This window comes from Aotus nancymaae, unplaced genomic scaffold, assembly GCF_030222135.1.
Source record: "Aotus nancymaae isolate 86718 unplaced genomic scaffold, 86718_ANA_hifiasm-v0.15.2.pri h1tg000017l, whole genome shotgun sequence".
NCBI classification, from domain to species: domain Eukaryota; kingdom Metazoa; phylum Chordata; class Mammalia; order Primates; family Aotidae; genus Aotus; species Aotus nancymaae.
Window position 1 is genome coordinate 13,844,402 of NW_026988429.1, and position 20,130 is coordinate 13,864,531.

General features: G+C 43.2%; 1 protein-coding gene across 1 annotated transcript in view; it reads left to right on the top strand.

Annotated features, from left to right (window-relative positions):
• Window positions 1-5,157: 5,157 nt before the first annotated feature.
• Window positions 5,158-20,130, top strand: part of RPIA (ribose 5-phosphate isomerase A) — a 57,699-nt gene continuing 42,726 nt past the window's right edge. The window contains exons 1-3 of the mRNA XM_012472972.2: window positions 5,158-5,468; window positions 11,912-11,972; window positions 13,416-13,471. Of these exons, the coding sequence (XP_012328395.2) occupies window positions 5,184-5,468; window positions 11,912-11,972; window positions 13,416-13,471 (402 nt within the window). The 5' untranslated portion in view covers window positions 5,158-5,183. The remainder of the gene's footprint in view (window positions 5,469-11,911; window positions 11,973-13,415; window positions 13,472-20,130) is intronic.

Here is a 20,130-nt window from a genome sequence, read left to right on the forward strand (position 1 = left end):
AAAGACCCACAAAACAACCACCATTGGCCCTCTGTCAGAGGGAGGGAGTTACAGAAGACTGATTATTTTCCCCAAATAATTGGGGTCTTGGAATCTTGAAGGGAAAAATTCTACAGTGGGTAGCTAGTCGAGCATGAGCAGGGCTGAAGAGGGCTCCCCCAAACCCCTACAACAAATGTCAGGTGACCATCAGGTGATGGTCAGGCAGCTGTTAACTGCCTCTCTAAAATAATAATTTGTTGGGGGTCTGTGAGATCGGCATGTCTGCCAGAGATCTCTTGACCAGCAAGAGGGTCCTAATACCTGGAAGAGAGAGTGCGCGGAAGAAAAGAGAGATAGAGAAAGAAATGGGTCTGGAGGTCTGATAAGAGCTATGCTCAGATCAGCGATGTATTCTTTGTGCACAGATGCTTATATATGTTTTTTCATACAGTGACTGACGTAGGTCCCATTACAAAAGTTTTATCAGGAGGGAACAGAAAATTACAAAGTAAGCATGGGAGTGGGTAGCATAAAGGTTTATCTAAAGATTGCTGAACCCAAAACAAACAAAAGATTCTAATCCTATTAAGATTCTTATCCTCTTATCAATGACTACAGTTACAGTAAATAACATCAAGGCGAGCGATAATTTGAGGGGTAGCATTTTTTAAGTAACATGGGAGCGAACACGGGATTTAGTGAATGCAGGTAAACAGAGTTATAAAACCAGCCCAGAATGGGAACTTCAAGAGACAATAGTCTCGTAAATAGTCATGCAGGCCTCACCCAGACATGCCATTAGCTCAGTGGATCAAGAATAGGCTTCTGCAAACTCAGGCCTCTATCACTTCCTTCTTTTTTCCTCAGCTCGACTGCCCTCAGTGGGGGGAGAATATGTCCAGGCTCTAACTCTGTAATGGCGGAGACATGGAGGGGTCTCTACGCTGATGGAGTGATCCCCATAATAATTGATTGCCACCAGTGCCAGAGAAAAGCAGTCTCCCAAAAGACAGAAAAAACATGAAACTTGTAATCAGCAGCTTCCCAATAAGAGCTCAGGAGTTGCAGAAGTGGGCTCAAGCATGTGCGTTAAGAAGCAAAATGGCGAAGCTGAACTGGTACATAGCCTCCTAGGGACATTCAACTGATAAAGGAAGAACACCTCAAATGAGCATGTATTCAACTCCTGTAAACACATCATGCATGCTCCCCTCCCAAAGGCTGGTAGGCAACTGCACACACAGACAACCCATCCCAAAGAAAGAATTAGGGAAGGAAAAAATGCAAGCCCTGGAAGTTTGTCAACATATGAAATGCTAAGTCAAAAAGTCAAACCACACATTTGTCTTTCAAGTCCCTGGCCCTCTTCCAAGTGGACTTTCCTTCCTTTTGTTCTTTCTCTAAAGCTTTTAAACAAATTTTTATTCCTGCTCTAAAACTTGACCTGGTCTTTCCTATTGCCTAATGCCCCTTAGTTGAATCCTTTCTTCTGCAGAGGCAAGAACTGAGGTTGCTGCAGATCCATATGGATTCACCACTGCTAACAGAGCCTCTCACGTAATCCTACTTGAAGATTCTTTAAGGCATTTTCTCAATGTCAGCACTATTGACACTTTGGTTGGGAAAATTCTTTTTGTGTGTGGCTGTCTGTGCACTGTAAGATGTTTAGCAGTATCCTTGGCTCTGACCCATTAGATGCCAGTAGCATTTTCCCAGTTGTGACAATGAAACATGTGTACAGACATTGTCAAATATCCCCATGAGGTGAGGGCAAAAATCATTCCAAGTTGACAATCACTGGTGTAAAGATGTCAAAAGGCAGGTGATCCTTAAGCAGGGAATAGTTTTGCACAGCAGTAAGAAATTGTTCTAGACACACTTTTCTCAGGACCACATGGTGTTGGTCAACTAGCAGTAAAATTTGGCTTTGGTAAATGGACTGCTTTATGCTGCTTTCCAGTGTTACTTGCATAGCAAGGTAGTAACACTGATGTATTAACAATGACTTGTTTTGATCGCTAGACCACTGTAAGTAAGGTCCAGTCCTCTTCTAAGGCCTTAGTTCAGATTGCTAGTAGACAATAACCTTGCCCTTCTGAAAAGGGGATGGAGCAAGGCAGGCCAAAAATGGAGGCTCCAAAGAGTCATTCTAAGGGTGTGAGAGTGGAGGGTGTGAAGTTGGGTTGCTATATCTAAATGAGTGAAACTGATGAATGAAAGTAGGAGGAGCCAAACTCTAGTCTGAGATATATCTGAGTCAGCATTTTATTTTCAGCCTCTGGCAGGGTTCTCAAATCCATTTCAACATCTAGTTTGTAGCTCTGTACAGTCTCCCATGGAAAACACCTTCAAAAGTACAAACTTGGAAGAAAATAGGAGTGGGAAGGGAGAGAAAATGGAGGTGAGGAAGTGGAAAGCAAGAGTGTTTCTTGTTTCACTGAAGCCTTGGCAGGCACACAATGATGACTGTGTATCTTCCCGGTGGTGCCTACATCCCTGCTGATATGGTTTGCTCTGTGTCCCCACCCAAATATCATCTTGTAGCTCCCATAATTCCCAAATATTTTGGGGGGGAACCTGGTGGCAGATAATCAAATTTTGGGGGTGGGTATTTTCTGTGCTGTCCTTGTGATAGTGAATGTTTCAGGAGATTGAATGGTTTTAAAAATGGGAGTTTCCTTGCACAAGCTTTCTTTGCCTGCTGCCATCCATATAAGACGTGAATTGCTCCTTCTTGTCTTCTGCCATGATTGTGAGGCTTCCCCAGCTATGTGGACCTGTAAGTCCATTAAACCTCTTTGTTTTGTAAATTGCCCAGTCTTGGGTATGTTTTTATCAGCAGTGCAAAAATGGACTAATACACCAGCATTAAGTGAAGTGCCATGGTGCCTATTGCCTCTGTTTCCTCTCAGACCGGACCATACTAGGGCTATCAGGGGAGTGGGTACCTAAAGCCCATGCAGGCCCAGGCTCTACCTCTCACCATTATCAATGGGGCAGGATGGTGGGCTCTGTCCTCTAGGATCCTTCATTCTGGCCCTGAGAACTCTTTTCCAGGAGTTTCTTGGAATCACAACCTAATTTAATTAGGTTTCATGAAAGAGGGAAGAATAAATGCCACATGGTTATTTCTAGTGCAATCTAGTTAAAAAAAAAAAAAAAAAGACTTGTTAGCGCTCGCGTTGGCAGCACATAAACTAAAACTGGAAAGACACAGAGATTAGTATGGTCCTTGTCCTTGTAATTAAAAAAAAGGGCTTTTTGGCTGGGCACTGTGGCTCATGCCTGTAATCCCAGCACTTTGGGAGGCTGAGGTGCATGGATCATGAGATTGAGACCATCCTGGCTAATATAGTGAAACCCTGTCTCTATTAAAAACACAAAAAATTAGCCAGGTATGGTGGCACATGACTATAGTCCCAGCTACTTGAGAGGCTGAGGCAAGAGAATCTCTTGAATCCAGGAGGTGGAGGTTGCATGAGCTGAGATCACGCCACTGCACTCCAGCCTGGGCAACAGAGCAAGACTCAAAGAAAAAGAAAAAAAGAAAAAAGGCTTTTAAGTGGATTAACTTATAAAGTAGACTGATCTTACTTTTGTCAGACCCTGAATCTAGTCTGTCATCCAAAACCTGTGTACTTACCTTCATTTAGTACTTCCTCATTTATAGTTTTTTTTCCCCTTCTTAACCATTTTGTCTTAAGATTTACTGCTATTACTTGTGGCTTTAAAGAGAAAAGGCATTACATGTGTGGCTTATACAAAGTTCGTGCTATATTGATGTGGTGGGGCAATTAATAAATCCCCATCTAGGTGATTCTATTAGATCAGGGTTTGGTCCTAGAATCACTGAAGGTTTGTATCCCAGCTTTGCTTATAAGCAGTGTGACCCTGAGTAAGTGAGGACTTCTTTTATGCCAATGGGAATAACAGTATCTACTTTTTTTTTTTTTTTTAAGATGGAGTCTCACTCTGTCTCACCCAGGCTGAAGTGCAGTGGTGCAATCTCAGCTCACTGCAGCCTCCACCTCCCAGTTCAAGCGATTTTCCTGTCTCAGCCTCCTGAGTAGCTGGCACTACAGGCATGTGCCACCACACCCAGCTAATTTTATATTTTTAGTGGAGATGGGGTTTCACCATGTTGGCCAGGCTGGTCTCAAACTCCTGACCTCAGGTGATCCACCTGCCATGGCCTCCCAAAGTGCTGAGATTCAAATTCAAATGTTATCTCAAACAGCTTTTCCTCCTACAGACAAAGGTGAAGATTCAGGAGCTCCTGGCCTCTGGGGGCACAGCATAGTTAGAAAATCATAGTTAGAAAATCTAGGTGATAAGTGGCAGTAGCAGTGGCCCATACCAGGGACTTGCACACATGAGTTCTGAATGCCTGGAATGCATTTGAAGATGAGTTCATGAACAGACAGAAAGGATTCCACTAACAGCTGAGAAACACAAAGGTCACGTGTTTGTACGGGCCTCCAGGTGGTTGGTAAGGTTGGGGTCAGCATTAGTTTCTTCTTCTGTAAAATAGGGGCAGTAAGAATTCCTCATCCCTTAATTATTCTCAACAGCAAGAAACTTTAAAGGTAGAGAATAAAAGAGAAATCTGTTTTCACAGAAAGTCCTTGTAATGGTGCAGCTCCACCTGCTCCACCACCAGGTTCAGAAGTGTCTACAGCAGGGGGTGCTTCTCAACTTGGGCCTGTGCGGGTCTAGATGGACTTCAGCTGGCGCCAGTGTCGCATGTGCGTTTCCTAGGGAATAGCCACCTCCAAAGGGCCACGTCGTCTACAGAAGAGTCACTACTCTGAGGTCTAATCCATGGCCACGTTCTCACTGCTGGGAGAAACAACAGGGTCAAGTCTAACACTCCTTTCCCGGATGAGAAAGCATCCCTGGGATTCACCTAACGGTGACATAAGCACACATCCCTCGAGTAAGGAGCCCCAAACGGATCTTCCCGCAGCTAAGCGTAAGAGCGACGCGCCAGAGGCCGTCGCCTGCAATTGCGCATCCGGTCGCGGAGAGCATTATGGGGTTGGTAGTCCAGTCTGAGGCGCAGATACGGGTCGCTGAAGCCATAGAACTACATTTCCCAGCAAGGCCCACGGAGCAGGGCACACAGACTGTGTACGTAAGTGACCAGACTTCCGGACAAGCCGGGGGCGGGACCTCAGCAGAGGCCTGAGAGAGGCGTCGGGATGCAGCGCCCCGGGCCCTTCAGCACCCTCTACGGGCGGGTCTTGGCCCCGCTGCCCGGGAGGGCTGGGGGCGCGGTCTCAGGCGGAGGAGGGAACAGCTGGGACCTCCCGGGTTCCCACGTGCGGCTGCCGGGGCGTGCACAGTCCGGGACCCGCGGCGGTGCTGGCAACACAAGCACCAGCTGCGGGGACTCCATCAGCGTCTGCCCGGCCCCCTCAACGATGTCCAAGGCCGAGGAGGCCAAGAAGCTGGCGGGTCGCGCGGCTGTGGAGAACCACGTGAGGGTGAGCACCTGTGGTCGTGGGGCGCATGTTCTCGGCGTGTTGGGCTCCTGTTGCGCATTCTGGGTACTGCCGGGGCGCGCCTAGCTCCTGCCAGGGCGGGTGCTGAGTGAGAGAGTAGAGGGTGTGCACTTTACCGAAGTTTAGACCCCTCTTCCCTGCTCCTTAAAGACCTTTTAGAAGTAGAATCGGTTAGGGGCGAATCTTCTAATACTTGAGCTTTCTAAAGACTCCTTGTCCAGCTGGAGCAGTTTGCACAGGGGGAGCCTGGTGGCGTCTGGTGCTTGTAGTCGGGGCTAGAGGCACTTGCCTTGTGGTCACCGTATCAACAAATGGAAAATGGTGGGCTTTCGGGCTGCGGCGAGGTTTTCATTTCTCTTTACGGACCCGGAAGCCAGCGGAGAGTTGGTTTGCTAGTACTTTGAGATTTGAGTTGAAGGAGGCTCTTGGCTTGGTGCTCACCAGCCCCTGACTGTACTCCTGGAGGGAAGGGAAGACCCGGGGCTTCATACCTTTTTCTTTCCTTAGGGCGGGGTGGACTAAGTCTGGAAGATGCTGTTTTTTTTTTTTTTTTTTTTAAAGGCCGGGCTGCAGAGATGATTAGCTGTTATTCAGTCAGGCTGTGGCCCCTACTTGTTTGTTAAGCGGTGGATGTGGTGCTGTTAGTGGAGTTTTTATAATCCAAGTGGTTTTGCTGTCACCAATCAAATTAATTATGTTAATTATAATAAGGAAGCCTAGTGGAGTATGTCTGCCCTGTGGTGTAGTTTCCTTGGTCTTACTGGCTTTTTATCTCTCATTTCTACTTATTAGAAAGTGGTATTAGATTTCCCTTTTCTTTTCTGATGATAGTTCTTTACATCTGTTAATGCTTTGCTTTACACAATTAATTTGCTTAGATGATGTTGTATGAGCTTCACCATAGCCTGTTTGAGTGGGAGTGGCCAGTGTCGTAACCTGTGGCTCAGCCGGTTCTGTAGAAGGGATGTACCAGTGTGCCCTTCTACCGTTTCCACTCTTGCCCTGTTCTGGTGTAGCTTGTTGCAAGTCTGGTTGGCAAGAGGATTTTCTATGGGGATTAACAGAGATAATATAAAATGTATTAATTTGACCCTGCCTTTGGGATTCAGTGCCTCAGTTGTAAAATTGAGACAATTAGCTGAAAATTCAAAATATCTGCATAAAGTGAATAGCTAATGGACAAATGAAATCCACATGAGAATACAACTAGAAAAGCCCAATATCCAAGTTGTCCTGTTAATGAATTTACATTAATATTTGGTGGCACATCACCCTGACACTTGTGTTATAGTTATGTATTTGATTAAATAAAAATCTACAAGCCCTAACCTTAGGCTAGAGCCCCAAAACACTGGATTCTGACCACATCATTTCATGAAGTTAGCAGGTGATTTTGGGGAGATCTACATTGGCCTTTTGGGGGCACCTGTTAAAATTATGTATGCCCTTCAGGGTTTGGCTTAAAGGCCATTTCCTCCTTTCAGTTTTTCCTTCGCATTCTAAGGAGAGGAAGATTTCTTCTCTGTGATTCTGTAGCACTTCATGCCTCTTACGTGCTTTATGTTGTATCTTATGTTCTCGTCATCTGTGTGTTCATTCTTCCAGCGCCTTAAAGGGTAAGCTCCTGGAGGGTAGTTAAGCTTCATTTAGCATTGGTCACAGTGGGGACTGCCCAGTAAATGTTTGTTCAGTTGTGTGCAGTGTGGACACAAATATGAAAGTATTGGGGTTATTGGAAGCTCTTTGTGTAGAATTTCTGGGGAGTAGCGCTTCCTGTTCCCTAGTCCATTGTTGTTCCAATATGGTGACTACTTCCATGTCTGGGTGGATGGAAGACTGAGAGTTCTCAGGTGAATCCTTTGTATAGCCACCCTGGACCCAGCTCTGTCTGTTTCTGGGGGTGTAGCCACCTAGGATGGGTCGCTTTGCAGATCTACTTTCTTCTGGACGGCTGTAGCCTCATCCCTTTGTTCTCTTTGGAGCCTGGGCTTTGTTTTTTGACTGGCTTGGTTGAGGAAGCTAATGGGCAGTGATTCTAGTTGGTTAGCAGAAGTAGTATGTATTTCCAAAGTTATTCCATTTGACAAGCTGAGTGAAGTTCTGATGTTGCACATACATGTGGTTTAATATTGCCCATTAGAATGGGGCCACTCCTCTAGCAGGGCCTGGTTGGTAGTCTTCTGCTATTGGGTTGCATCATAGGCAGCCTTTGGTCACCTCTGGTTGGCTTTGGCAAGGGCACTGATTCCTGGGCCAGTCATTTGATTCCCAGGCCTCAGGGATTACATGATTGAAGAGCTTTAGGCGTGGCAGGCCCTTGCAATTACTGGTCTCTTCCAAAAGGCAAAGAAGGAGCCTTGTACAGAGCTTGTCTGATTCATCCAAGTTCGTCTCTGTGCCACCTGCCTTCTGGGGACTGTGAGTGACATGAATGTATGGCTAAGCTTGGTAACCAGGAATTTGGTGATTGAATTACTGTAAAGCTAGAGTTCCTAGCTTCAGGTCAAGTGTGAAGGTTAGGTTTAAGTCTAACTAGCGTGATATTTTACACACACACACACAGTGTTTTTACCCATGGCTTCTGGTTCGCAACACCCATAGCCCTTGCTACAGTCTTTTGTTATATATGGGGTGCTTTAGGCCTCAGAAGACAATCTCTCTCTCACACCTTCTCCTGCCCTCCTTCCACTTGCTCCTTTCTCTCCCCAGTGCTTTTCTGTCTTGGAGCTGGCTGTAAAGAAATTCTGTGACCTGTGTTGTCTTATTGTAGGTCATAAGATCCCCATCTCAGAAGGGTTCCTGTTCCATGCCCTGGAGGAAGGAATGCTGTACAGAGAGGTGAAGAATCTGAACAGACAGCCCTTGCAGAGTTTCCCCAGTCAATCTGTACCCTTTTTGTCCAGTCACATTTCTAGGCCCTTGCAATTCCTGGTCTTTTCCAAAAGCCAGTCATGCTTATTCGATAAATTTTCCAAAAGGCTCAAGAGGACAGGGTTTGGAAGCTTCTGGAGAGAAGAACATGTGAAGGTCCCTGAAGGGTGGTGTACCTGGAGAGCATGGAAGCTCTGTGCCCCTTCCTACAGGTCTTGCCCTATGTATCTCTTAATCTGTATCCTTCATCATAGCCTTTATAGTAAACTGGCAAATGTGTTTCCCTGAGTTCTGAGCTACTCTAGCAAGTTAATTAAACCCAAAGAAGGGGTTGTGGAAACTCCAGGAAAGTCAGAAGTTCTGGAGGCCTGGACTTGCATTTGATGGGAAGGAGGAGGCAATCTTGGGAACTGAGCCCTCAACGAGTGGGACATGATGGTATCTCCAGGTAGATAGTGTTGAAATTGAATTGGAGGATACCCAGCTGGTGTCTGCTGAAGGATAGATTGCTTGCTTGGGATATGGGGAGAAACCCCCATACATTTGGTCACAGAAGTCTTCTGCGTTGATGATTGTTGTGGTGTGAGAGCAGAGGAAAAAGTTTGAGTTTTTCCACACTCAGACATAAGACATTTTTTCATTACTTGAAGATTTTTATATATTGAGATATTTAGCCATTTTGAATGTTTCTGTCTTGTGATGTATTATTTACTTGTCTCGAAGTCCTTGCCTTTGGGGCTTGTCCAGGCAGCTAAACAACTTTATTAGACACGTTGCCTTCTTGAGAGCATTGGTACAGGTAGAATCCTGACCTAGTCCAAGCCCTGTTCTGACAGCCCAAGCCCTTGGTATATTCAGTGACTTTGGAACTGTGAGTTAGTAAAAGCAGTTTCCACCAGGTCAATAACACAAAAGTTGTTGGATAAAGTCATCTGTAGGTAGGAGAGGCTACAGAAGCATTTTTAGTATACAGGTATGTGATTGTGGGGACATTTAATTTATTTATTTTTCAATCTCTACTTGTTGGTCATTCTTTCTAATCTTTAATAGAGCCATAGTCTAACTTTGAGAAGGACCATATTAAATGTGGGGCCAGGGGCTGACTTTAAGTATTCCTGTGGCCTTTGTCCTGTGGGGAATGAAGGATTTTAGTTGTGGCCCTGTTTGTCCTGAGGGACCTTCAGGACTTTTCTTCTTCCTAAAAAGTTTTACTACAGGCTTTCCTTTGTCAAGTAAATTAATTGTTAATCAGTTGTTGGAAGTCTTAAGAAATTGAAATGGATTGATGTTTCATCAAATTCAACTTCTGAAGTTGCTTATTCGATTGAAGTGGCTCATCCTGTAATCCCAGCACTTTGGGAGGCGGAGTTGAGAGGATCACTTGAGGCCAGGAGTTCGAAACTAGCCTGGGTGACAGTGAGACTGTGTCTCTTAAAAGACTTAAAAAATTAGCTGGACATGGTGGCATGTTCCTGTAGTTCTAGCTATGTGGGAAGCTGAGGCAGTGGGATTGTGTGAGCCGCAGGAGTTTGAGGCTGCAGTGAGCTATGATCATGCCACTGCCCTCTAGCCTGGGTGACAGAGATCCTGTCTCAAAAAGAAAAAAATGTGAATTTGTATGTGTGTGTTGGGCATTGATACGTTTATATGTATATTTAAAAAAGGTAAAATCACACATATATGAAATGAATATATGTCAAAGATTTTGTTTAACTCACTAAATTAATGAGGGAACTGGAAAAGGTATTAGAACCTATTCATAGGTGTCTTAGTCCATTTTGTGCTGCTAGAATAGAATACCTGAGACAGAGTAACTTACAATGAACAGAAATTTTTTGGCTTATACTTCTGGAGGCTGCAAAGTCCAATATCAAGGTGCAGCATCTGGTGAGAGAGACAGATGTTGAAGTGCTATGGGTGGGCACCAATCCCAGCCATAAGGGTGGAGCCCTATGACCTAATCACCTCTTAAAGGTCCCACTTCTTAATATTGTTATAATGGCAGTTAAATTTCAATATGAGTTTTGGTGGAGATGTTCAAACCATAACAACAGGAGAAGTCAACCATAAGCTCATATGTAGTAAAAAAAAAAAATCTTAAAATGAATTTAGAAGATCTGAGAATAATTGTATCTCACATACTATTAATTTGCATTTCTATGAACAAAAATTACTTGGTAACAGTTTTCTGCAAGTTAAAGAGTATCTCTGTAGAGTTGTCATATATCTTAAATACAAAGTCACAAACCTTCATAGAGTCAGACAATACTAGTAGGTTCCCACATCCCATTGAAAGGCTATCCAGTAGTTTCTTTTGCTCATTTCAAAGTCTTAAGTTTTTCCTTACAATGTTGAATTCATCTCTAAAGTGGGATAGTGGGTCTCTAGGTCATAAGTGATTGTTGTGAAATTTGACTTTATATTAAAATTTATAAGTCGTTTTGGTAGGTGCTTCATAAATGATAGCTGTTGCTTTGGTGTTCTGTTGGTTTTGCCTTGCAATGGCAGGAGATAGATGTCAGGAAGTTGCTTAGGCACTGAGCTCCATATTAGTTCCTGTTAGTACCCCTGGCCTCCTTTTGTTCTTTGTGGTCTAGTAGACTCAGCTGAGCTCCTACTTTGTCCTTGGTCTGCTTGTAGGTACCTTCCCTGTTTCTTAAGGTGGTAGGCTCAGTATTGCGATGTCTGTTTCTTATACTTTGTACTCAGGGAGTGCACTGCATCGATTACAGATCCTTCCTATTGCAGATGAAGACTGTTTTTCATGTTCTTGACTAAGTCTTTGCTCTCTTCCCATTTTCTCTGAGGCAGGCTCATGCAAAATGAGCACCCTTGGTGTCACCTTTTGACACCAATTATTTGACAAAATAATAAAGCATGGTGACATGCTTTATTATTTTGAAGTTACTTCAGTCCCTCCCTTTATCTGCTGATTTTTGGGAGAGCTCTAGATGGTGGACACAATGTGTCTTGTGATGCTACCAACTTGAAGGTTCCTGTGGAAGGCACTGAAGCCAGAAACCTTAGCTTTCCTCTCTTACCCAGGCTCCAGGCTCTGTTATTTTTTCTTAGGTGTTTTTCTTTCTAATTACCTCCTTGGGGTTGGCCAGGAATCTTTTTTCTTTTCTTTTTTCTTTTTTTTCTTTTCTTTTCTCTTCTCTTTTCTTTTCAAAACTCACTGTTGCTGGCTTGAAAGGTCAGGAATCTTTTAAGTGTTTATGTGCAGGCCGTTTCTGTGAGGGTTATGTAAGTTGCTATTCAATCGCAAGTAATTGCACCAATTATATGGCAGAATGTAGGGAGGAAGTGGTGGTGTTGACAGTGTCAGAAATGAAGGGAGGAGGTCCTTGTTGATCATTTTTCCACCATGCATTGGCTAAAGTACAGCATTGAGGTTCAGTGTTTATGTTCCTGTAAAATAGGCACAGTACCTGTCTTGCATCTGTGTTGGTGAATTGCTGTTCATAATAATTTTATAGCTTTAGGAAGTGGGCTGACAAGGGAATAAAATATGGTATTGATAAGTTTTGTTTTTTCTCTCCCCTTTTTGGCAGAATAACCAAGTGCTGGGAATTGGAAGTGGTTCTACAATTGTCCATGCTGTGCAGCGAATAGGTATGTTCTCACACTGTTTGCTGGATGTTTTGTGTATGATGATGGGGTAGGGAGGTAGAGGAGAGGGAGGAAGTGGCATTGTCTTTTTGGCTTCAGCTATGCAGAGCTGGAGAGGGGACTACCTGAGGTCAGTTGAGTGTTTCTGCTCTTTTGTGGAGAGAGGGAAACTTGGGCCTCTTCAGCCAACTCTAAAGGATGCCCTTGCCTTTGTTGACCCTGCTCAGCTGGAGGGGAAGAGCTGACTTAGCTTGAGGTCCCAATATAATTTTAATCATGTCGATGGCATTCTACCGTCAAGTCCTGTGTGTGGTCTCAGACTTCCTCAGGCAAATAATTGAGGTCACAGTGGGTTTGCCCTGTCTAGGACCCTGGAATGGATGTGGGGCTCCTGCAACTGATGCCTAGTCCCTGCAGGTGCTCATTTCACACCAATTAGGGTGTAGCTATGCTTAGAAAAGGCTCAGGAATTACCAGCCCCTATGGCTGCTCAACAGGTTTTACTGCCCTGCTCTTTGTTTGTAAGAACAAAGCCCAGAGGAGAGGCCTGCCTGAATGCTGAATTCTTCTAGATGCCAAGGGGCAAGGCCCAGGAGGAAAAGTCCAGGAACACTTTGTCATCAAGGAGTGGTTTTACTGCTGGTGTGATGGCTTCTAGAAGCCTTATTGGCCAAATGGGAGCATTTGTGTTGTATACCTTTCAATCTTAATCAAGTATCTGGAGAATACTTTCAGGGCACAGGAGTTACTATGAATTTTATAATAGTGGCACCCAAACCTCCCAAGATGCACTCAGTGATTTAAAAGACTTGACATTTTAATAAGACAGTTCTTTTCCTGAAATCTTTTTTTTTAAAAATCAGACTTTCCTGAAAGTTACAAATCCAAAATGAAAAAATAAGTCTCCTTTAGCTACCCTCTGGGGCCTACAAATAAGTATGTTTTTTACTAAAATGTGAAAATAAAGTTCTAGCTTTTTCCTAGAAGAGACAATAAAGGGGAGTTAAGACTGTGTGGCTAGATGGCCTGGGATCGTATTCCAGCTGTGCCACTTATTAGCGGTATAACTACCAAGTTACGTTACCTCTCTGAGCCTCAGTTGCATTATCTGCCAAACGGGGAAAGTAATTTAACTTACGTTTTGGGTTGTTAGGATTAAGAGCTCATACATACAAAGTTCTTAGAATGTTGCCAGGCACATAACAATAGCAAACACTGACACTGCTTTCTGTGGTCGGTACTTACCTCTCCAGACTTTCTTGTGTCCCTGTCTTCTGATGTGTGAAGTACAGTCACCAGCTTTTCCACCAAGGAGGGGGACACAGAACGAAAGGCAGCTGACAGTGGAAGATAGACCTTCCCTTATCTATTGGATTTGAGTAAACACGACAAGAAAAATAAAGTGAGGAGAGTGAAAAACTGCCAATATGTCTTTTGTTTCCACAGCTGAAAGGGTGAAGCAAGAGAATCTGAACCTTGTCTGTATTCCCACTTCCTTCCAGGTATGTCCTGCTTTCCATCTGCATTGTGACAGCTTCTGCTATATCTTCTGGTTCCTCGAGGTTGTGGACACATGGCCCTGTCTTGTACCTCAAGGTTGTCCTAGGTCAGAGAGTCCAGGAATGGGAAAGTTTATTGACCAAAGATTCCATCTTAGAATTGTAGTTTTAGGTGCATTTGTTTATTCACTCAATGAATATTTCCATGCATGTTGAGTTTAGGCACTACAGAGTAGGCAGAGATGGCCAGGTAGTCTCTATCCTCAAGGAATATTATTCCTATTTATAGGTGAAAAAAATCAGGCTAGGCCAGGTGTGGTGGCTTATGCCTGTAAACCCAGTACTTTGGGATGCCAAGGTAGGCAGATCACTTGAGCCCAGGAGTTCAAGACCAGCCGGGGCAATATGGTGAAACACTACCTGTACGAAAAATACAAAAATTAGCTGGGTGTGCTTGCCTGTACCTGTAGTTTCAGCTATGTGGGATGCTGAGGTGGAAGGATCTCTCTTGAGCTCAGGAGGTCAAGGCTGCAGTGAGCTGTGATTGTGCCAGTGTACTCCAGCCTGGGTGACAGAGTGAGACCCTGTCTCAAGAAAAAAAAAAAAAAAAAAAAAAAAACCAGGCTAAAAGGAATTAAGCAATGTGTTAGTAATGCAAGTACATCATAAAATAGTAGGAACTGATGGAGGAAAGAGTGGAGCTAGTTAAATTTAGAGAAAGATAGAAAGAGCAGGCTTTGGGAAGTGGAAGGGAAGACAGTTGCTCAGGTGGAGCCAACTCTCATCCCACATCTGGTCATTGCAGAGAGGAGTATTCGTATAATCTCTCATTGGATTAGTCAAGATGATACTATGCACTGGGGTAGGAGGTGAGATTTATAAGTGACTGGTACTCCTGGGACTTTATGGACTTAGGCTTGGAACCCTCCCAATCCTGGAGGCACAGAATGCTGGCAGCCTGCAACCAGCTCTGGTGAAGGGAAGGAGGTTAGGGTTCCTTCTAAAACAGACGTGGCGTCAGCTTAATGGTAGGGAGTAAGGCAGAGATTCCAGGTAGACAGGTTAGGGAGTTAGGAGAGTGCATACTGTTAGAGCTTCCTTGATGTTAAACTCTCGGAGACCCTAAACAAGGTGGATGGCCACCCAGGGGACTGAAAGGAATACCTTAAGTGTTTTTTTATTGCTGCTTTTTTTAAAATCCTGCTGTCTTGAGAAGACACTTTTAAGGCCTTGGTGGTTTGTGGTGGATTTTCTTAGTCTTTTGAAAAATGAAATATCTAATATTTCTGACTGACTTGATCATCACGTATTTTTATTTCTTAATAAATTACATTGGTGTTTATTTTTAAAGCTATATATGGATGTGGATTGAAGAAACAATACAAGTGTTTTTATTTGAAAGAAAAGCCGCTCCCCTCACCTTCCCCAAGATGACCACTACCAAGAAAGCACACTCTTCTCACCTCCCCACCCTGACCACCATTATTTTTTTGCTCTTTATGTGGACATACTTTTAGCTCTTTTAGGTGATTGGACATTTGCTCCAGTATTTTGAAACTACATGCTTTTCTTGTTGTTTTTAAATTTTTCTCAACTAGGTTGACCCAAAAGATTAAAGTAGCAGCCACTATAGATTTAAGTCAAATTTAATTTTATTCTGAGCAAAGTTTGAGGACTATAGACCAGGGACACAGACTAAGAGTAAACTGGGAGTGTGTCCCTTTCTGTCATAATTCAGTAGGTCAGAATTAGAAGAAAGAGTATGTTGGATAAAACAGACAATAGAAGACCACCCTTACATACATTCTGTGGCTGTTAGTTCAAATTGATGAGCTAACATAATTTTGGCAGGAGTTTTATTCTTTTGGTAATGTTTTTGCAGTATTTTTAATATTTGTAACATAGAAATATTAGAAAAATAATCAACAATATGGTGAGCAACTTAAGAGGTCCACTGAGGTAAAGGCAATGAAGTTAAGAAACAATTATCATAGAAAAGAATCTTGAACATAGATTTTGGTAGTCTGTGACTAATAATTTTCCTCCCTTTGTTTGTATTTGTACTTTATGATATCTTTGACATATTTAGAACTGTAATTAGCTGATGATTTATAATGCCCAATTGCTTGACCATTCATTTTCTGCTGGGAGTGCAATTTGAGGAGGGTTGAGTTTCAATTTTCCAATTTTCTTCATTATTATAAGTATTATTTAATAATAAAAGTAACTTTCCTATTAACCCAATATTGTACGAAATGCCAGTATAATTTAAATCAAATGTTGTCTGGTTGCAAATAAGATCTAAAACAGCTTTACAGTCTTATTTTTTTTTCCCTTTCCAATGAAAGCATCCTTTTCCTATTATATTAGTCCGTTTTCATGCTATTGATAAAGACATACCAGAGACTGGGCAATTTACAAAAGAATGAGGTTTAATTGGACTTATAGTTCCACATGGCTGGGGAAGCCTCTCAATCATGGTGGAAGGCAAGGAGGAGCAAGTCTCATTTTACATGGATGGCAGTAGGCAAAGAGAATGAGGAGGGCACAAAAGTGGAAACCCCTGATAAAACCGTTAGATCTCATGAGACTTAATACCACGAGAACAGTATGGAGGAAATCATGCTCGTGATTCAATTATCTCCCACCAGGTCGCTCCCACAACACATGGGACTTTTGGGAGTACAATTCAAGATGAGATTTGGGTGGGGACACAGCCGAACGATATCATTCTGTTCCTGGCCCCTGCCAAATCTCATGTCCTCATATTTCAAAACCAGTCATGCCTTCCCAACAGTCCTCTAAAGTCTTAACTCATTTCAGCATTAACTCAAAAGTCCACAATCCAAAGTCTCATTTGAGACAAGGCAAGTCCCTTCTGCCTATGAGCCTATAAAATCAAAAGCAAGCTAGTTATTTCCTAGATACAATGGGGGTATAGGTACTGGGTAAATACAGCCATTCCAAATGGGAGAATTTGGCCAAAACACAGCAGCTATAGGCCCCATGCAAGTGGGTAGTCAAATCTTAAAGCTCCAAAATGATCTCCTTTGACTCCAGGTTTCACATCCAGGTCATGCTTGATGCAAAAGATGGGTTCCCAGGGTCTCGGGCAGTTCCACCCCTGTGGCTTTGCAGGGTACAGCCTCCTGCCTGGCTGCTTTCATGGGCTGGGATTGAGTGTCTGAAGCTTTTCCAGGTGCATGGTGCAAGCTGTTGGTTGATCTATATCATTCTGTGGTCTAGAGAATGGTGACCCTCTTCTCACAGCTTCACCAGGCAGTGCCCCAGTAGGGACTCTGTGTGGGGTCTCTGACCCCACATTTCCCTTCTGCACTGCCCTAGCAGAAGTTCTCCATGAGAGGCCCGATCATGCAGCAAACTAATGCCTGGGCATCCAGGTGTTTCCATACATCTTCTGAAATCTAGGTGGAGTTCCCAAATGTAAATTCTTGACTTCTGTGCACCCGCAGGCTCAACACCACATGGAAGCTGCCAAGGCTTGGGGCTTGCACCATGTGAAGCTACGGCCTGAACTCTTTGTTGGCCCCTTTCAGCCATGGCTGGAGCGGCTAGGATGCAGGCTCCCAAGTCCCTAGGCTGCACACAGCTTAGGGACCCTGGGCCTGGCCCACAAAACCACTTTTTTCTCCTAGGCTTTCAGGCCTGGGATGGGAGGGGCTTCCGTGAAGACCTCTGACATGCCCTGGAGACATATTCCCCATTGTCTTGGGGATTAACATTTGGCAGATAATTATGCAGATTTATACAGCTTCAATTTCTCCTCAAAAAATGGGATTTTCTTTTTTATCATATTGTCAGGCTGCAAATTTTTCAAACTTTTTACTCTGTTTCCCTTTAAAAGCTGAATGCTTTTAAAAGCACCCAAGTCACCTCTTGAATGCTTTGCTGCTTAGAAATTTCTTCCGCCAGATACCTTAAATCATCTCTCAAGTTCAGAGTTCCACAAATCTCTATGGCAGGGGCAAAATGCTGCCAGTCTCTTTACTAAAACATAGCGAATCATCTTTGCTGCAGTTCCCAACAAGTTCCTCATCTCTATCTGGACCTTATTGTTCATGTCGCTGTCAGCATTTTTGGGTAAAGCCATTCAGCAAGTGTCCAAACTTTCCCACATTTTTCCGTCTTCTGAGCCCTCCAAACTGTTCCAGCCTCTGCCTGTTATGTAGTTCCAAAGTCGCTTCCACGTTTTTGGGTATCTTCTCAGCAGTGCCCCACTCTACTGGTACCAGTTTACTGTATTAGTCCGTTTTCACACTGCTGATAAAGACATACCCAAGACCGGGCAATTTACAAAAGAAAGAGGTTTAATTGGACTTGCAGTCCCACGTGGCCGGGGAAGGTCTCATAGTCGTGGAAGGCAAGGAGGAGCAAGTCCTGTCTTACATGGATGGCGGCAGGCAAAGAGAGAATGAGGAAGATGCAAAAGCAGAAACCCCTGATAAAACCATCAGATCTCATGAGACTTATTCACTACCATGAGAACAGTATGGAGGAAACCACGCTCATGATTCAGTTATCTCCCACCAGGTCCCTCCCATAACACATGGGAATTATGGGAGTACAATTCAAGATGAGATTTGAGTGAGGATACAGAGCCAAACCATATCACCTGTGTACCGTATATTATTTTCAGCAGGGGATAAAAATTAAGGGTCATCTCTTTCAACACCCCTGTTCAACATAGTATTGGCAATTCTGGCTAGGGCCATCAGACAAGAGAAAGAAAGGGTATTCATATAGGAAGAGAGGAAGTCAAACTGTCTCTGTTTACAGATGACATGATTATATATCTAGAAAACCCTATTGTCTCAGCCCAGAAGCTCCTTAAGCTGATAAGAAACTTTAACAAAGTGTCAGGATACAAAATCAATGTGCACAAATCACAGGCATTTCTATACACCAACAATAGACAAGCAGAGAGCCAAATCATGAATGAACTCTCATTCACAGTTGCTACAAACAGAATAAAATACCTAGGAATATAGCTGACAAGGAAAGTGAAGGACTTCTTCAAGGAGAACTACAAACCACTTCTCAAGGAAATGAGAGGACACAAATCGGAAAACATTCTGTGCTCATGGATAGGAAGAATCAATATCATGAAAATGGCCATACTGCCCAAAGTAATTTATAGATTCAATGCTATTCCCATTAAATTACCATTGACCTTCTTCACAGAATTAGAAAATACTACTCCAAAATTCATATGAAACCAAAAAAGAACCTGTATAGCCAAGACAATCCTGAGCAAAAAGAACAAAGGAGGCATCACACTACTGGACTTAAAACTATAGTAATGAAAACAATAACCAAAACAGTATGATACTGGTATAACAACAGACACATAGACCAGTGGAACAGAATAGAGATCTCAGAAATACGACTGCCCATCTGCAACCATCTGATCTTCCACAAACCTGACAAAAGCAATGGGGAAAGGATTCCCTATTTGATAAATGGAGCTGGGAGAACTGGCTATCCATATGCAGAAATTGAAACTAGACCCCTTCCTTACACCTTATATAAAAATTAACTCAAGAACTTAAATGTAAAACTCTAAAAAATGTAAAATCCTAGAAAAACCCTAGAAAAACATCTAGGCAATACCATTTGGGACGTAGGCACAGGCAAAGATTTCGTGACAAAAACATCAAAAGCAATTGCAACAAAAGCCCAAATTGACAAATGGGATCTAATTAAAGAGCTTCTACACAGCGAAAGAAACTATCATCAGAGTGAACAGACAACCTACAGAATGGGAGAAAATTTTTGCCATGTATTTGACAGAGGTCTAATATACAGAATCTACAAAGAACTTAAATTTATAAGAAAAAAAATCCCATTAAAAAATAGGCAAAGGACATGAACAGATACTTCTCAGAAGAAGACATTTATGTGGCCAGCAAACATGAACAAAAGCTCAACATCACTATTAGAGAAATGCAAATCAAAACCACAATGAGATACCATCTCACATCAGTCAGAATGGCGATTATTTAAAAGTCAAGAAACAACAGATGCTGGCAAGGCTGTGGAGACATAGAAATGCTTTTACCCTGTTGGTAGGAATGTAAATTAGTTCAACCATTGTGGAAGATGGTGTAGTGATTCCTCAAAGACCTGGAACCAGAAATATTTAACTCAGCAATCCCATTACTGGGTATATACCTGAAAGAATATAAATCATTCTGTTATAAAGATACAAGCACATGTATGTTCACTGCAGCACTATTCATAATATCAAAGACATGGAGTCAGCCCAAATGCCACCAATGCTAGACTAGACAAAGAAAATATGCTACTTATATGCCATGGAATACTATGCAGCCATTAAAAGGAACGAGATCATGTTCTTTGCAGGGAGATGGATAGAGTTGGAAGGCATCATCCTCAGCAAACTAACACAGGAACAGAAAACCAAACACTGCATGTTCTTACCTATAAGTGGGAGCTGAACAGTGAGAATACATGGACGTAGGGAGGGGAACAGCACACATTGGGACCTGTCTGGGGGGTGGGGGGAGGGAGAGCGTCAGGATAAATAGCTGCTGCATGCAGGGTTTAATACCTAGGTGATGGATTGATAGGTGCAACAAACCACCATGGCACACATTTAGCTATGTAACAAACCTGCACAT